Here is a 16,841-nt window from a genome sequence, read left to right on the forward strand (position 1 = left end):
TCAGCAGCATCCAGAACAAAGTAACTGCTTGACTGGTACTATTTTAAGGATCTATCTCCTGCGCCCACCAGATTACCATGGCTGCTATGCATACTTTCTTACTTACAGGGGACATTGCTACAACTTACTAAAATATCATCTCAGCATGTCCTAATTTTTGACTTCCATTGTATAGGACAATGGTAACAGGTACTTGGGAATGCTAGCACCTCCTTTTGCCCTTCTAAATCACACATTTTCTTGATTTGGATCTATACAGAAAACTCCCCCATTATCTGGTACCCAAACATTCAGAATTCTCAGATAATCAGCAAAAAAAATCAAAGAAAATTTGCCATTTTTATAATGCCCTCGACATCAGTATTTATGAGAGGAAGAGAAGGAGAATGCAGGAGGACTGGAAGTATATTAATTACCATTTACATTGCAGGAAAAAGCTCTATAATATTGAGATATGTTAATCTGGGCACCATGTAGTGAGCTTTTGCCTCCAGCAGGTTTTTGTATCTGTTGTGACAATACCTATGATTGCTCCCATAACATAGAAATGAAGTGTGGGTAATGTCGTTCCGAAAGATTAATCATGTTTATTACAGCTCCTGATATTTAGATTCCAAGATGGCATTGGATTAGGGCTCCTGAGTCTGAGCTTGTCCACTCTGACCACTTTTCTTCCTTCTTTTCTAGCTTTATTTCTCTTCTTTTAATTTTTTTCCTCTCTACTTACCTTCTGGAGGGAGCTTGGTCGTAGAGACAGGGACAGCAATGGTAGTGGCTGGGGGCCCAGAGTAGGGACTTTGGCAGTGGACCACGACGAGTTTACTATGCCTGGACAGAATTCTGGTGGTGGGTGGCATCGCAGTAGTGGCTGGGCGCCTGGATTAGCACCAGAGCTGGACTCTGGTGGGCCTGAGGCAGTCTGCAGCAGGATGGCAGCATGGAGGTGTGGGATCAGGAGATCAAGCCAAAGCGCGGGAGAGAGATCAAGCCCTTTGATGAAAGTCCAGCATGGAGCACTGCAGGTCCATGGCCAAAGAAGGACCATAATTTGGAATTTTTAACTTTATTTTTCATTTACTACTTTATACTGACAAGAATTGTAATGTTGAACTTTTAACTTATTTCTTTATTTTTTCTACTTTATACTTAATATTTTGTATTTAGGAATCTTGTACCCAAGATGTGCTTTATATGGTGACATTGTAACCTTTTCACTGTACTCCTGTAATCTCTTTACTTGAATACACATGACAATAAACCTAAGTTTAATTCTAATTCTATTTAATAGACATAGGGACTTCAGTGTCTGGGGTAATACTAAGTTACAAACACAGTAGTACACTTCCATCAGAGTTACGTGTTCAAGTGCCCCCAGTTAGGATGGAGTCTATCAAAAGCATGTCTCTTAAAGGCATATTGCATACTAACTGTGTAACATAACAGTAAGATGAAGTTACAAGCTGCTTAGGTTCAGCTCAGGATTGATACAGCAATTCATGTCTCTTTACTACTTATAATAAATTATTGAATTTATAAAATGGTTGAAAATATAAGGAAAATAAACAACCATACGAGGCTCTGATGGAATTCAAGACTAATCCATAAGATACATTTAGAACCTAACTCTATCATTTGATTCCACCCTGGAAAACAGTCAAGAAATATCCACTCTGAAGGACTTACCTAATTTGAAGTTAATGTTACGAGTATAAGGCACAACAAAGGTGGCTAATTGCAAATGAAGTAACAGAGGGAACAAAAAGCAACTGTTCAGGAAAAGCCTTATGCCTCTGTCAAAAACAAGGCTTGATAAAAGTGAATCATTTTAGATAAAGCATTTTGAATAATTTCTGTTCTGTGAAAGTTAGCATGGAGGGGTCAGACTATATACTATTGTATTTCCGGTTGCTGCAAGAAGCGTAGTTGGGCTAGAATTACATGAATGTGCTGTCAAAATGAGGCAGAACATCATTATGCTCTGCCATTTCAATCCATTCCCTGCTTGGTCTCTGATCAGTAGATCCCAAAGTGCCTCAGGCATTGATGAAGCCTCCACGAATGTTAGTGGATTGAATGTTCCTCAGCAATGTAGATTTGACATTAAAGCTTCTACAGTGAATAGATGTCATATCTCAGACTTTTAAAATCATTTTTCAATGGAAAGGACTTGAAATCATTACTAGGCTTCCATTAATATGTTAAGTTAACATATATTCTCAAAAAATGTAAAAAGGCATCCAGATATGTGCTTAAAATGTGAAATAAAAGTTGTACACTGAGAGCAAAATAATAAGCAATCTTCTAGATTGCTCTGAGATTCAAAATGAAATCTTGATTTTTATGCTTCTTGTTTAAAAGGCTAAGAGTGATTGGATTGCCCTCTAAATCGATTTTCCCTGAATTAATTGAACAGAAATCTTGCAAAACATTTGAATTTTGTGCAACTTAAATTTCTCAAGTTTGAATTTAGTACTTGAACATATTAATTGTATCCCAACTTGTAGTATAACACAAAATGTTGTTAATTTAAGAAGTTTTTTTTTCTGAGGACTCTGGAGTGCTCTAATCAAGTCACTTAATTTGAAATGGAATAAAATTAGTTTACTGTAAACCTCAATGAACTTTTATGTAAAACATATTTTCTCATCGCCTTGGTGCGTTTTTAAGGATTTAAATTGCTTACCTGAGTTCCAGAGGTACTGTATCCATACATATGTACTGGCTGCAAAGAAAAGCCAGTGCAATGGTATGAAGATAAAACAGAATACATCTGAGGTAAATGCTGCACATACAAAAAGTATGGAAAAAGCCTGTGAAGGAAAACATAAATATTATATTAGCACAGCCTGACTTTGAGAATAGACAGCCATTCCAGCAAACCTCCCTATATATCTAGTAGGTGTACGGCTGAAATCTGACTAAGGCCTGGTCCATGATGAAGCTGCATGACCCACCAATATCCTAACAGGCCAGCAATGTCAAACATTTGATACATGTGGAATAGTCAGTATCCAGATAAAATTTTAGGGACATAGGGCTTTACAAATACTCAATTATAAATGAATTGATTCCTTTTGATCAAATTTGCACATGGGGATCTAATTTGGAAAATAGGTCCAAATGTTGTAAATCAAAAAGTAGACTCAAGGCCAAAGTGAAAAGATATTAATATGGGAAATGATAAACAAACTATGACAAGGCAGAATAGAAAGTATGAATCTAAGAGTCAGCCAAGAGTCATAGAGTCATAGAGATGTACAGCATTGAAACAGACCCTTCAGTCCAACCCGTCCATGCTGACCAGATATCCCAACCCAATTTAGTCCCACCTGCCAGCACCCGGCCCATATCCCTCCAAACCCTTCTTATTCATATACCCATCCAAATGCCTCTTAAATGTTGCAATTGTACCAGCCTCCACCACGTCCTCTGGCAGCTCATTCCATACACGTACCACCCTCTGCATGAAAAAGTTGCCCCTTAGGTCTCTTTTATATCTTTCCCCTCTCACCCTAAACCTATGCCCTCTAGTTCTGGACTCCCCAACCCCAGGGAAAAGACTTCGCCTATTTATCCAATCTATGCCCCTCATAATTTTGTAAACCTCTATAAGGTCACCCCTCAGCCTCTGACGCTCCAGGGAAAACAGTCTCAAACTGTTCAGCCTCTCCCTGTAGCTCAGATCCTCCAACCCTGGCAACATCCTTGTAAATCTTTTCTGAACCCTTTCAAGTTTCACAACATCTTTCCAATAGGAAGGAGACCAGAATTGCACACAATATTCCAACAGAGGCCTAACCAATGTCCTGTACAGCCGCAACATGACCTCCCAACTCCTGTACTCAATACACTGACCAATAAAGCAAAGCATACTTTTTCACCATCCTATCTACCTGCTAATGGTCCAGATCCTGTTGTAATCTGAGGTAACCTTTTTCGCTGTCCATTACACCTCCAATTTTGGTGTCATCTGCAAACTTACTAACTGTGGATAAGATCAGAATTTACAAAGAGAACCAAAGAATAAAGCTTAATAGTTCTGTATTTGAATGCATGCATGAAACAAAGCAGATGAAATAGGAATGTAAATAGAAATGAATAAGTATGCCCTCGAAGTCATTATGGAGATGTAGCTGCAAAACAACAAGGATTGCAAACTGAACCTTGAAGTGGACAGGGCTCTTGGAAAAGACTGAAAGTAAAAAAGGGTGATAGGGTAGCTTTATTAGCTCACAATGGTACTTTTCAATAGAGAGAAATGACCTAAATGAACTCAGGAAATCAAGACATGGCTACAGTTTGGGTAGAAATGAGAAAAAATATAGGCAAGAAATTACTTGTGGGTGTGGTGTACAGTTTCCTTAACAGTAAGCATACAGTCGTGTTGGGATAAAGAAATAATGAGAGCTTGTTAGAAAGGCATAGTGATGATCATGGGAGATTTTCAGCTATGCATGTACTGGTAAAGTCAGAGGGCAAAGTTAACTTTGATGAGGAATTGATAGGAAGTTTTCAGGTTAGTTTCTTATAAAAACATGTTGTGGAGCTGAGCAGAGAGCAGGCAACACTAGCCTTGATATTGTGCAATGAGAAAGGATTAATTAATGATCTCATAGTAAAGGTATTCCTCGGTAACACTGGCCATAATATGATTGAAGTTTACATGCAGTTTGAGGGAGAGATGACTCAGTGCATTTTTTTTTATTTAACTAAGAGTAAGTTTGAAGGCATGAAAGCAGAGTGGAATAAAGTGAATTGGCAGATTAGGTTAAAGGATCGGTCAATTGAGACACAGTAGCAGACAATTTGGGGAATATTTCAGAATATGCAGCTCAGATACATTCCAATAAGTATGAAAAAGTACAACAGTTGGCCCTACAATCTGAGATTAGCTAGACATTTTTAAAACATGGAAAAAATTTGAATACAAGAGAAAATCAGCCAGAAATAGAAAAACAGTCAGTAAGAGTTTCTCTAAATATTTAAAGAGTAAAAAAAAGTGTTGGTCCATTAGAAGGTGAGTGAAGAAATGATGATAGAAAATAAGGAAATGGCAGATGTATAGAATAGGTATTTTGCAACAGTCTTCACTACAGAGGACACAAGACGCATTCAAGAAGCAGCAACAAATCAGGAAATGGAAGAAAGTGAAGAACTCAGGAAAATCACAAATCGCCAGTGAAGTGCTACTGAGTAAATTATTGAGGTTGCACGACTAAGTGCCTAGGACCTGATGGACCTCATCTTAGTGTCTTAAAAGAAGTGACAAGTGAGAGTTGATGGGTTGGTTTCAATTTTCCAAAATTCCCTTGATTCGGGGGATGGTCCCACGAGGTTAGAAGATGGTAAATGTGACTCCTTTTTGAAAAGTGGGTGCGAGTCAGAAAGCAAGAAAATTCAGGCCAGTTAGCTGGGGAAAATCTTAGAAGCTATTAATAAAGAAATTATTACAGAGCACTTGGCTAAGGGGTCAGGTCATCAGGCAGAGTCAACAGTCCCTCTGTCAAAGGGAAATTATGTTTGACATCTACTGAAGTTCTTTGAAATTATGACACATACTTTGCGTAAAGGAAAGCTGAAAGAAAACTTCTTCATATACTTTCCAGAAGGCATTTGCTAATGTGCCACAAAAAAGGTTATTGCAGAAAATAAAAGCTCATAGAATAACGGGTAGTTTATTTTATTCACTCGTGCAATGTCGGTGTCACTGGCTGGCCAGCATTTATTGCCCATCCCTTGTTGCTCTTGAAAAGGTGGTGGTGAGCTACCTTCCTGCGCTGCTGCAGTCTATGTACTGTAGGTAGACTCACAATGCCATTAGGGAGAGAATTCCAGGATTTTGACCCAATGGCACTGCTGGAAAAACAAAATGCTACTTCATACCTCTACTGTCCAATTATCTTCCATGGGCCCAACACTGCATTTTAATGCATTAAAACAGCATTTGGATCTTATTGGCATGATTCATTTTCCTGAATAAGGGCTTATGCCCGAAACGTCGATTCTCCTGTTCCTTGGATGCTGCCTGACCTGCTGCGCTTTTCCAGCAACACATTTTCAGCCATGATTCATTTTCATGCTTAAATGTGACTCCTGCTTTTGGGATGGTGTTGTGAAAACCATGGGGAAATTGATGATGCAAAAGAATTCTGAAACATTGACAAAACGTGGCAATAATTCAACAATTGATAAATTTCAAAAATTATATCGGAAAATGTTCACATGCCATAATAATAACAAGCTCTAAAAGGAAGCCATTGGGAGAGATCAAGTGCTCTTTGGGGTTATTAAAAATAGGAATGAGTGCACATAAGGTGCAGAATTTTAATGCAATTGTGAATCCCCAAAACTGTCCAAAGTGTCAAAAGAGGAACTCTCAAGGGGAACTTTCAGGTTATCAAAACATTAAACACTCCTGCCTTTCAGATCTTTGAATCAAAATCTGGACTTCTGTAATATATACCTTGCTATTTAACTCTATTGACAAAAGTTTGAGAGATATCATTATTAGATTACTGATTTTACAATTTCTTTTATCAAAATAGGGTGTCTACCATTTGACAGTTTAATTAATAGGCCCAAGCAGTTGCAGACTTAGGTCTATGAATTCCAAAACTTAATGTTACAAGAGATTTTGCACTTGGGTGAAATGGGTGTTGCTATGTGGGATTATACGTTTGAAAGAATGTAAATGCAATGAGTTGGCACATACAATAAACCATACAGGATCATGGTCTATCTCTCAGAGAACCCTGCCACACTGGAATGAAAATCCCAATCTCAAGGGCACTTATTTCCCAGATCAGGCTTACAGTGGATTATTCCAGCTCTTCATTCCAGACCAGGAAGCAAAGGTTCAAGCCTACCTATTAAGAAAAATGTGGGAACCAGGACCCTTTTACAATAAGTTATGGTCCACATATCCTTTTTTGTGCATAAATTCAACTATCCCTTCCATCTACCTGTTAATTAATGATGTGCATATCGAAACTGAGTCATTAATAAAGGCACTAACTAAAGAGATATGAGTTGCATTAATTTTAAAATAGTTTTGATACCGGCTACTTTAACCATGGAGCAGCAGTTTGTTGGCCAGTATCACAATAGCACGTCATACAAATTCGAGCTCTCAGCATCAATTTCGCCACTTAGAGTTTAGTTTTAAAATAAACTTTCAGCTCTGAGAATAAATATGTTGCCCATTTAGATGTACATTCTATACACAATTGTCTGAACATGAATTATACTTACAATGCCCTGATATCATGAAGAATTATACTTACAAGGCCCTGATATCGTGAAGAATTATAAACCCTCTTGATAAATAGCCAACCTGGCCATAAGTATTCAAATCGGAGCTCAAGGATGAAATCTGCCAGAAGTACCAGTATCCAGATGATGAGGAACTTCAGAAATGTGAACACACTATAAAATCACAAAATAATTCATTATTCATCAAATATCAAAGTACAATCACAACACTTGTACACCATATAAAACACTACACTCAATAAAAATAATAAGAATCAAGTTTTGTTGTGTACCTGTTGAATTCTGGACATGTCTAAGATTCAAAGATTATTTAAGAATGATCTGTTATGCTTTTGAGGCCAGTGAAGTTGGAGTTTGTTGGGAGACCTATAATTGGTGATTTTAAATCATGTTTTCAAAGCACTATGAATTTCTGAGGCGATAAGGTATGGTTGTTTCTTTGTCCAGCTGCTTAGTAACATGACATCACATGGTTGTGAGACGTTACCCAATATATTCTGACCAGTCTCAAATCAACATACCAACATGTTAGACACTTACAAGTGTTCATTTGTCTTTCAAACTTAATTCAGAAGTCATCCCTTTCTCCTTAGTTATAAACCAAAAACGTAATTATTCTATTTACAGTTTTCTACAAATTTACCAGACCCAACAGAAAATTAATGACCTTTGAAAAAAAGACTTTGAGCAAAGCTTAACATTTGATTAACTATAATGTCAAGAGTAATGTAGCTTTCTAGTTTAAGAAGGCACTTAACAAAATGAAGGACTTTGTGAAAGTGTGAAGTGACTTTTCTGAAAAGTGAATTTTTATTTATCAAAAGCATTGGGATAACGATTGTAATTCTTTCCCTAATTACAAGAATTAAATGTTGTAAGACACAGTATATTTAGAAAAGATGAAAAAGTTGAAAAGGGTGGTGGAGTACTTTTACTCATTCGGAATAACATAGTGACAGTGGTAAAAAGCAGACATATCTGTTAGCAAGACAAAAATAGAATGAATAGAAATAAAAGATAATAAAGGATAATGAAAGGTAAATAAGATCAGACTGGGAGGTATCGCCTACAGATCACCTAATAATGGAAGGGAGGTATAGGAAGAAAAACTGAAATTGTGTATAAACACAGAATAACCAACCAATGTCAGCTTGAACTACCCCAATATTAATTGGACAGAAGAAGCAGGTAAAGTGGATAAACAAATCCAGTTCCTATACCATGTAGAGGGCCGCATTCCAACTCAAAATGTAAAAAACCCAATAGAGGAAGATTTAGCATTGAATGCAGGAATGAGGACTGCACCAAAACAGAGAAGATACTTTAAAATAGAAATAAAATTCATCTAGGTGATAATGACCATAAAATATTGTAATTTAAGAGGATAATAGAGAAGAACATAAATATGATGACAATCGGGTTAGTAGCTTGGAGCAAAGTGATCAGAGAGGCTGGGAATAGAATATGGGAAAATAAAATGGACAATATTGACAAAAATTATGCAAAATATTTAGCATGATGATCAACAGAATGTAGGAAGATATTTTCTACTAAAAGGAAAGAAACAAACTAAGCGCCTAACAGACTCATGAATGAATAACTATATAAGGGAACCAATGAAGGTTAGGAAATAGACATTAAATACATAGACCTCAAACGAGTGGATGATCAATTTGCATATGAAAAGATGAGAAATCAAAAAAAAACAAGGCAAAGAGGAATGAAAAGAGTAAATTATCAAAGAACATTAAACAAAATTTTGTAATCACACTGTGATTAAATCTTTGGTTTTGCAGGCCCAGTGGGGAAGTATATATAGTACAGAATGTTTTGTTGGATGCAATAACTCTTTCAATTTATTTTAAGTATCTAACTGTAAGAAAAAATAAAACTAAGGATTGTAATATAATCTGAAGGTAGACTCTCTACATCCTTAGGTCAGGGATTAATTCAACTCACCTCATTTTCATTTGTCAACAGGCTTTACTTACTGCTTGTGCTCATTGAGCTGCTGGTCAGTTGGAGTTGGGCAGCTTTGTAGCACTGACAGCATAGCTATGTGTAGTGAGCACTTCTGACAATGTACTGAAGAAATTGAAGAGGTGATCAGGAATGGACTGGACCTCCAGGTAAGTCTGGGATCATTCCAAGTGCTGCCACTATGATGTAGACATTATTGGCAAGACAAGCAATTGTTGCCAGTTCTTAATTACAGCTGAACTAAATGTGTTGACATATCAAAGTCAAGCACATTGTTGTGGGTCTGGTGGCAGATGGAATATAGAATCATACAGTACAGAAGTGATTCTTCGGCCCATCAAATCTGTCCTACCAAAAAATACTGCAATCGACACTCATCTCACTTTCCCACACGAATCCCATATTCTTGAATATATGACACTTTAAGTGCTCATCTATATATATTTTAAATGTTCCAGCCTCAACTATCCTCCCAGGTAGTGCATTCTAGACCCTTAGTAGCCTCTGGGTGAAAACATTTTTCCTCAAATTCCCACTAAATGCTTCTGCCTTTCACTTTAAAATTATGCCCCCTTGTCACTGCTGCTTTCTATTCACCCTGTACATACCTATCATAACCTTGTACCCTCTATACTTCAATGAAGTCCAGATGGTTAGAGGGACAAAGGGATCTCAACGTATAAATACATCAATTCATAACATTTGGGAAACAAGTTGGCAAGACCGTACAAAAATCAAACCAAGCATTAAGCCATTTTTTAGGAGAGAATTAAAAAGCAGGTTACTTATGCTAAATCTGTAAGCAGTCTTGGTTAGACCATACTTAGAATGAAATGTGCAATTCTGGCCATATGTTATGAAAAGGGATGAAGAGGTTACAGAGAAGATTTAAAAAGATGATTTCAGACGTGGGGAGATATATATCTCAGGATAACCTGGGTCTCCTTTCTCTTGTCGAAAAGTGTGGTGCTAGAAAAGCACAGCAGGTCAGGCAGTAACTGAAGAGCAGAAGAGTCAACGTTTCAGGTGCAAGCCCTTCATCAGGAATGTCATTGAAATGGTGACTTGAAATGGTGACTTTCTTGCTCCTCGGATGCTGCTTGATCTGCTGTGCTTTTCCAGCACTACACTTTTTGACTCTGATCTCCAGCATCTGCAATCCTCCCTTTCTCCTTTCTCTTGAAAAAGGAAGGAAGCAGAGTGCCTTAATAGCTGTTTTAAAATTATGAAAGATTTTGATGGAATGAGTGCAAAAGAATGACTCATGTGTGGTAAAGAGCATAACCAATGGCCACCGATATAGGATAGTCATCAAGAAATGCAATTGGAAATTCAGAAGAACCATCTTTACCCAAAGAGGGTGAGAACGTGCAGTTCACTACCACAGGGAGTGATGGAAGTAAATAATGTAGGTGCATTTAAGAGGAAGCTGGACAAACATTTAAGAGAGAAGAGAACAGAGGGTCATGATGATAGATTTAAATGAGGAAAGTTGCAAAGAGGCTGAAATACAACACATATGTTGACATGGGTTAACTGACCTGACTAGCCTCTTGCTGTGCTGTATGTCCCATATGTTTATTCTGTACTAATTTCAGTCTTGCTTAAGCATCCTCCTAAAACAAAGAGGAAGGCAGCTTTTTTGCCATTTTCATCTATATCACAATCAGCTTCCTGAAGGACCCATCAACATCAAATGGCGGCTGAATTTTCCATTTCAGTGTAAAACCAACAAAATGATTAATTCTATTAGTGGGCGGCACGGTGGCACACTGGTTAGCACTGCAGCCTCACAGCGCCAGAGACCCGGGTTCAATTCCCGCCTCAGGCGACTCTCTGTGTGGAGTTTGCACATTCTCCCCGTGTCTGTGTGGGTTTCCTCCGGGTGCTCCGGTTTCCTCCCACAAACCAAAAATGTGCAGGTCAGGTGAATTGGCCAGGCTAAATTGCCCGTAGTGTTAGGTGAAGGGGTAAATGTGGGGGAATGGGTCTGGGTGGGTTGCGCTTCGGCGGGTCGGTGTGGACTTGTTGGGCCGAGGGGCCTGTTTCCACACTGTAATCTAATCTAATCTAATCTAAATCTAAATATATTAATTTCAAAATTATACAGACTGAAACCATACTGAGTAATATTGCTCAAAGGGTTATTAGTGTCTGTGTGAAATTCTTTTTTCTGCTATTTTTACAAAAGGCATTTAAGCTAAAACCTTTATTGGAATAGCAAAGGTATATTCAAATGAAAATGCTTGCTGCTTCAGTGGAATTTCATTCCAGAAATTGCAGGATTTCAGTCTATAGTTTATATAGTTTAAACAGCTGGATGTTCTGGCACAATTTTAAAGTTTACTTCATATTGGCCAAGATTGGAACTTTTGTAAAATTAATGCCTTTTTATAATGACTTTTGTTTACTCAAATTCAGGCAGGTTCAATGCTGATCTGATACAAAATGTACATTTAACTCACACAGTGAATAACTAGGAGGTACATCAATGTCAAACTCTATGAACATATGTTTTTTTTAGTTCCTTCTCTGCACACAATGTAGATCTCAGCAGAACCCACCAAGATGGAAACCTGTCATGTATGATCACTCTGGTAAAAACAATGACTGCAGACGCTGGAAACCAGATTCTGGATCAGTGGTGCTGGAAGAGCACAGCAATTCAGGCAGCATCCGACGAGCAGCAAGATGTATGATCACTCTGTCAAATCTGACAAAGCTAGCCAACACCTCTGGCTGCACAACCATTATACTGGATCTTAAGTCAAATCAGAGTTGAGAGTGTGGTGCTAAAAAAGCACAGCAGATCCAGCAGCATCCAAGGAGCAGGAGAATCGACATTTCGGGTATAAGCCCTTCATCAGCATCTGCAGTCCTCACTTTCTCTTCCTTAAGTCAAATCAGAACTACAAATGCAAGTAATCTACAGTGTGAGAAGATTCAGTGTGGAAAAAATTGACTGTCAGCTAATCCTCTTGCAAGGATGCCGACCTTGAAGAAGCTTTCCTCCTCCCTCTACAAGGATCTCAGTGAGTCCCTCTCTCACTGCACCCCCCAGGTCATCTCCTCTGCCCTGAAGCTCTTCAGCCACATCCTAAGACAAACTCACTACTACAGCCACATCTCTTTCCTCAGCACCTGCCTACGGAACCGACTGACCCCGTATGGACTCCAGACTACATTCAAACCAACACAATTTGGACCCAACCAGGACAACCTGTACCTGCAACAAATCCGAAGCCTCCAACAACAGATCTCCCTCCGGATCCTCCGCCATGCTTTGCCACCTACACTCCCTGCAGTCAGCCCTGCCCCAGCTCAGGACAACACCCTCCCAGACCTGCAAAGGTCCTTTGCTGTTATGAATGTAGATTTCTCCAGCTTCCTCATTTTCCCCTCCCCCACCTTATCTCAGTCCCAACCCTCGGATTCAGCACCGCCCTCTTGACCTGCAATCTTCTTCCCGACCTCTCCGCCCCCACCCCCTCTCCGGCCTATCACCCTCACCCTCACTTCCTTCCACCTATCGTATTCCCAGTGCCCCTCCCCCAAATTCCCTCCCCCCTACCTTTTATCTCAGCCCGCTTGGCACACCAGCCTCATTCCTGAAGAAGGGCTTATGCCCGAAACGTCAATTCTCCTGCTCCTCGGAGTGTTTTTCCAGCACGACATTTTTCAACTCTGGTACTCCAGCATCTGCAGTCCTCACTTTCTCCTAGTCAGCCTGTTATGTACCTATTCTTGATGTACAGCATCTTGGGATACCAATATTTTGTCACTCTGTTTATAAAATTAGATAGCTTGACTATGGAACACTGAATATGCTTCAGAGATGTGAGTTTGAAGCAATAAATGTCTCACCAATTACTGAATAAATAATGAAGAAATGGGGTAATAGTAAATGGAGATGATGTGTCTCTCAGCCAATGACTGGGGAATTGGTGAGAACCCCACATCGCCTACTTTCAGAAAGGCTTGTTGAATCAAAGTACCAATCAAGGTGGTGGCTGTTTGAAGAAATGCATTTGTACAAAGTGTACTGTAAGAGAAGGGGAGAGGTGTCCTTACTGAATGTGTTGGAAGTTCAGTGGACAAGGAGTGTTAGCAGTTGAGCAGCTGAGTAGACATGATGCATGAAATAGTGAAACCTGTAGTCCGTGAGTTTTGGTAAGAGGTATGTGCAGTGGCAGAGTTAGAGTGAGTGTCACTGTGTGATTGTGAGTTAGCAGAGAGAAAAAACGTGGCACCTGCCCTTAGAAAGCAGAGATCATTTACCTTACTCCTGTAACACTGAGCATTCCTTTTAACTTGGGTACAGCACTGACTTGGACTCCTATCTAGGTCTAGGCCAGCTATATCTGGTGGCATGGGCTCCAGTTTGCAGTATGATTGCCCTTGGCAATGTAAGAACTATGCAAAGAATTTTGCACCTCATTTGTACATGATGAATGTGAATGACCAGAGATATTGTCGTAACCACAGACAAAGACACATACAACTAGAATAGAAAAGCTGTTCCTTCACTGCAAGAAACTGATCAGGAGGTTTGCAGGAGATCACTATCTACAAAGAGTACAGAATGACCATCAGTCTGAAAAGACTGCAGTTCCACAAAATGGAAATGATCAGCAACAATAGTTGCTATGACTATATTGCTTGGCACTGGAAGGACACTCCTTGGAAGGAATATTGCCTCAGAATTGCTCAAAAGCAAGAAGAACTGCAAACGACAATACACTTGCATCCCATTTGAAAACTATCACAACTTAAAAGTTATGCATTCAATGTATGTGCAGAGACAGCTCAAACATTGACCAAAACTAGCATACAACTTTGCTAATGGATGATAATTTTCTTTGTTGATCCTAAATAGTGATTACCTTGGGTAACTTTGTAACTGTGAATAATATTATGAGCAATTTTTCTTTGCTTTATTTAAGAAAAAAAAGAGGACATTTAGAGAAATACAATTTTACATGGTCTATGAGTTTGCTTGTCATAATCCCATGACCTCTACCTCTGCCTTTAGCTGTTCTTATTTTAGTTTGGGATAGTCATTAAATACATTACATTAAAGAGTAGCGGGCCTTTCCTGCGCTCAGGAACCCTTGCACAACTCTTGGCAGTAATGCGTACGCCTGTTACCAAAGGATCAAAATCACAGCCAAGTAATGGCAGGACAGACGTTTTAGGGTGTGAGGGGGTGGGCAGTCACAGGGGAGGGTGGGAGGACATTTGGCAGCAATGGAAAGGAAGTGATTCTATGTGGGTTTCCCTTATTTCTGGGTCCCTTAATCAAACACTGAGTGAATAGCCCCAGCAAGCTCAGTTTTTCTTTGGCTTCTAGCATGGTGAATCTCTAACCCATCCCTGTATGAACACCAGCAGTAGTGGGATGAGTGACATTAGTTGCCCACGTAAGGACATAAACTAATGAAACAGCAGGAAGCATATCCACGGACCTTTCCACTTCCGTTGTAACTGGGACAAAGGAGGAAGATAGTAGCATCCCTCATCAGTATCATCCTGCCCAGTTAAATGCCTTCCACTGTCAGACTTGCCTTGGGTGAGTGCATGACATTTGCCCATGATGTGAAACATTTATAGACATGCAAGAGCCATTCCTATCGGAATCAACTCAGTAACTTTGATTATTTGACCTTAATTTTGTGATTTTTGTTGAGTTTTGAAAAGTAAAAATGTACATTTTTTGCTACTATAGTACTTTTTCTTGATCAGTGCCAGATGGAGCGAACTCAATGAAAGCATCCAATTTTCTGAACAAAAATTGCATTAAAGGCTCAATCAAATAAAGGTGTAAACTTGGGAATGATTAAATAGCAACTAAACTGAAATAAACACAAAAATATTATGTTGATTAGCATCAGTCAAGAGAAAACATGAATCAAGGATTTGTGTAGAAGTCTTTAACTAAAATATTAAATAATCTTTTTTTTCCTTTTCAGATACTGTTGCACATTCCTGATGTTTTGTGTGATGATTTGATATTTTCAATATTTTTAATCTCTCCTTCTCATTTCAAAATAGTTGAAGTGGTTACTGAAATATGAGAATTGTCCAGGTAAGATTATCCATACATATAAACTATCCATATATAAAAACGTTTCAACGTATGCTACATTGCAATTCAGCCTTCAGGCTTCAAATGTACCTCTTAAATAAAGTACCAAACTAAACACTAAAATCCGACCTCGAAGTTTGCTGTGATCCATTTAAAGGAAGAATAGGACACAAGAATTTTGACAGGATCTAACAATAATGTATTTAATGTCACAAAATAAACTTGGCTCAAACTGTACCAACGACAACAAATTAGTGGAATATCTGTTCAGATACATCTTCAATTTTTTAAAAAATCATTAATGATATATGGGTGTCACTGGCTAGGATGACATTTATTGTCTCTTCCTAATTGCCTGGAGTGCACTTAAAAGTTAACCATATTACTGTGGGTCTGGAGTTACATGCAGATTAAATGGAGTAAGGATGGCAGATTCCCTTCCCTAAATGACTTTTGTGAACGTGGATGGGTTTTTATGACAATAGTAATCACAGTAGGTCGATAAATATCTGAACTGTGATAATTAGTCTTCATTGGTTTAGTTGTTGATGTGTTTTAGATGTTATGTATTATCATCAACTTTTGATCCACTTCAGATCTTTGACAGTTCTGGTTGCTTCATTTTATCTGCACACTGTACTGCTAACTCAGTTGCTCAGACAGTTCACTGAATATTTGCCTTTATTTAATCATGATATAAGTACAGCAAATTGGTGACTTAATTATTAATGTGAATGGGTTTTGACAGATGGAGTAAGTACATTATATTTGGTTTTAAAACAAAGATATTTTATACATACAGTATAAACATGGATGTCAGGTTAAACTTATAATCTTTATTACATTAGCTAGTCACAGCCATAACAGAGATTGGTAGGATACAACCAGATGGGACTAATGACAGGAGGACAAGTTTATGAATGTTGGTGGAGGCAGCTTGTTTGGCTATGTTTGGCTTTGATGCCAGTGTAATGTTCTTTGATGGTTTAATTAAGACTATCTTTGGATACAAAATCTAGAAATAAACTTCCAGAGCCACTTAGGTCTTGAAAGCTGATAAGTATAGAATGGAAGAACAATCAAATAATGACTGTATCATTTCACTGTCAACTAAATCAACTCAAAACCTGAAAATTGCTCATTTGCCCTGGAAAAATCTCTATATTTGCAGTTTCGAACCAACTAAACTACTTTTTTTATATTTTCCTTACTAATATCACCTCACATGTTGTCTTCTCTCTGTTGCTATGTTAAACACTTCCACAGCACATAACTGACAAAGAATTTCAAGCAATCAAACCTCTTCTCAGTTTGACACTAAATGATTAAGGTGGATGAAATTCTCCAGTATTTCTGAGTAGGACTACAAAGATCCTGACAGTTTTCTTTCAAATTTAGAAGGTCAACTAAAAATATAAGTAAATTGCAGGGTATGCAGGTTGTGTTCATGTCATATGGACAACAATATGTGAAATGATCAACTGCTTCTTAGGCAGGTGTCAAT

General features: G+C 38.4%; 1 protein-coding gene across 1 annotated transcript in view; it reads right to left on the reverse strand.

Moving 5' to 3' along the window:
• LOC122543786 (macoilin-like) overlaps nucleotides 1-16,841 on the reverse strand; it is a 139,414-nt gene that overhangs the window by 65,602 nt on the left and 56,971 nt on the right. Inside the window, exons 2-3 of the mRNA XM_043682558.2 lie at nucleotides 7,284-7,425; nucleotides 2,684-2,810 (exon numbers count right to left, since the gene is read on the reverse strand). Of these exons, the coding sequence (XP_043538493.2) occupies nucleotides 2,684-2,810; nucleotides 7,284-7,425 (269 nt within the window). The remainder of the gene's footprint in view (nucleotides 1-2,683; nucleotides 2,811-7,283; nucleotides 7,426-16,841) is intronic.

The sequence above is a fragment of the Chiloscyllium plagiosum genome, unplaced genomic scaffold, assembly GCF_037043375.1.
Source record: "Chiloscyllium plagiosum isolate Xiang-an unplaced genomic scaffold, Cpla_swu_hap1 HiC_scaffold_3, whole genome shotgun sequence".
Lineage (NCBI taxonomy): Eukaryota > Metazoa > Chordata > Chondrichthyes > Orectolobiformes > Hemiscylliidae > Chiloscyllium > Chiloscyllium plagiosum.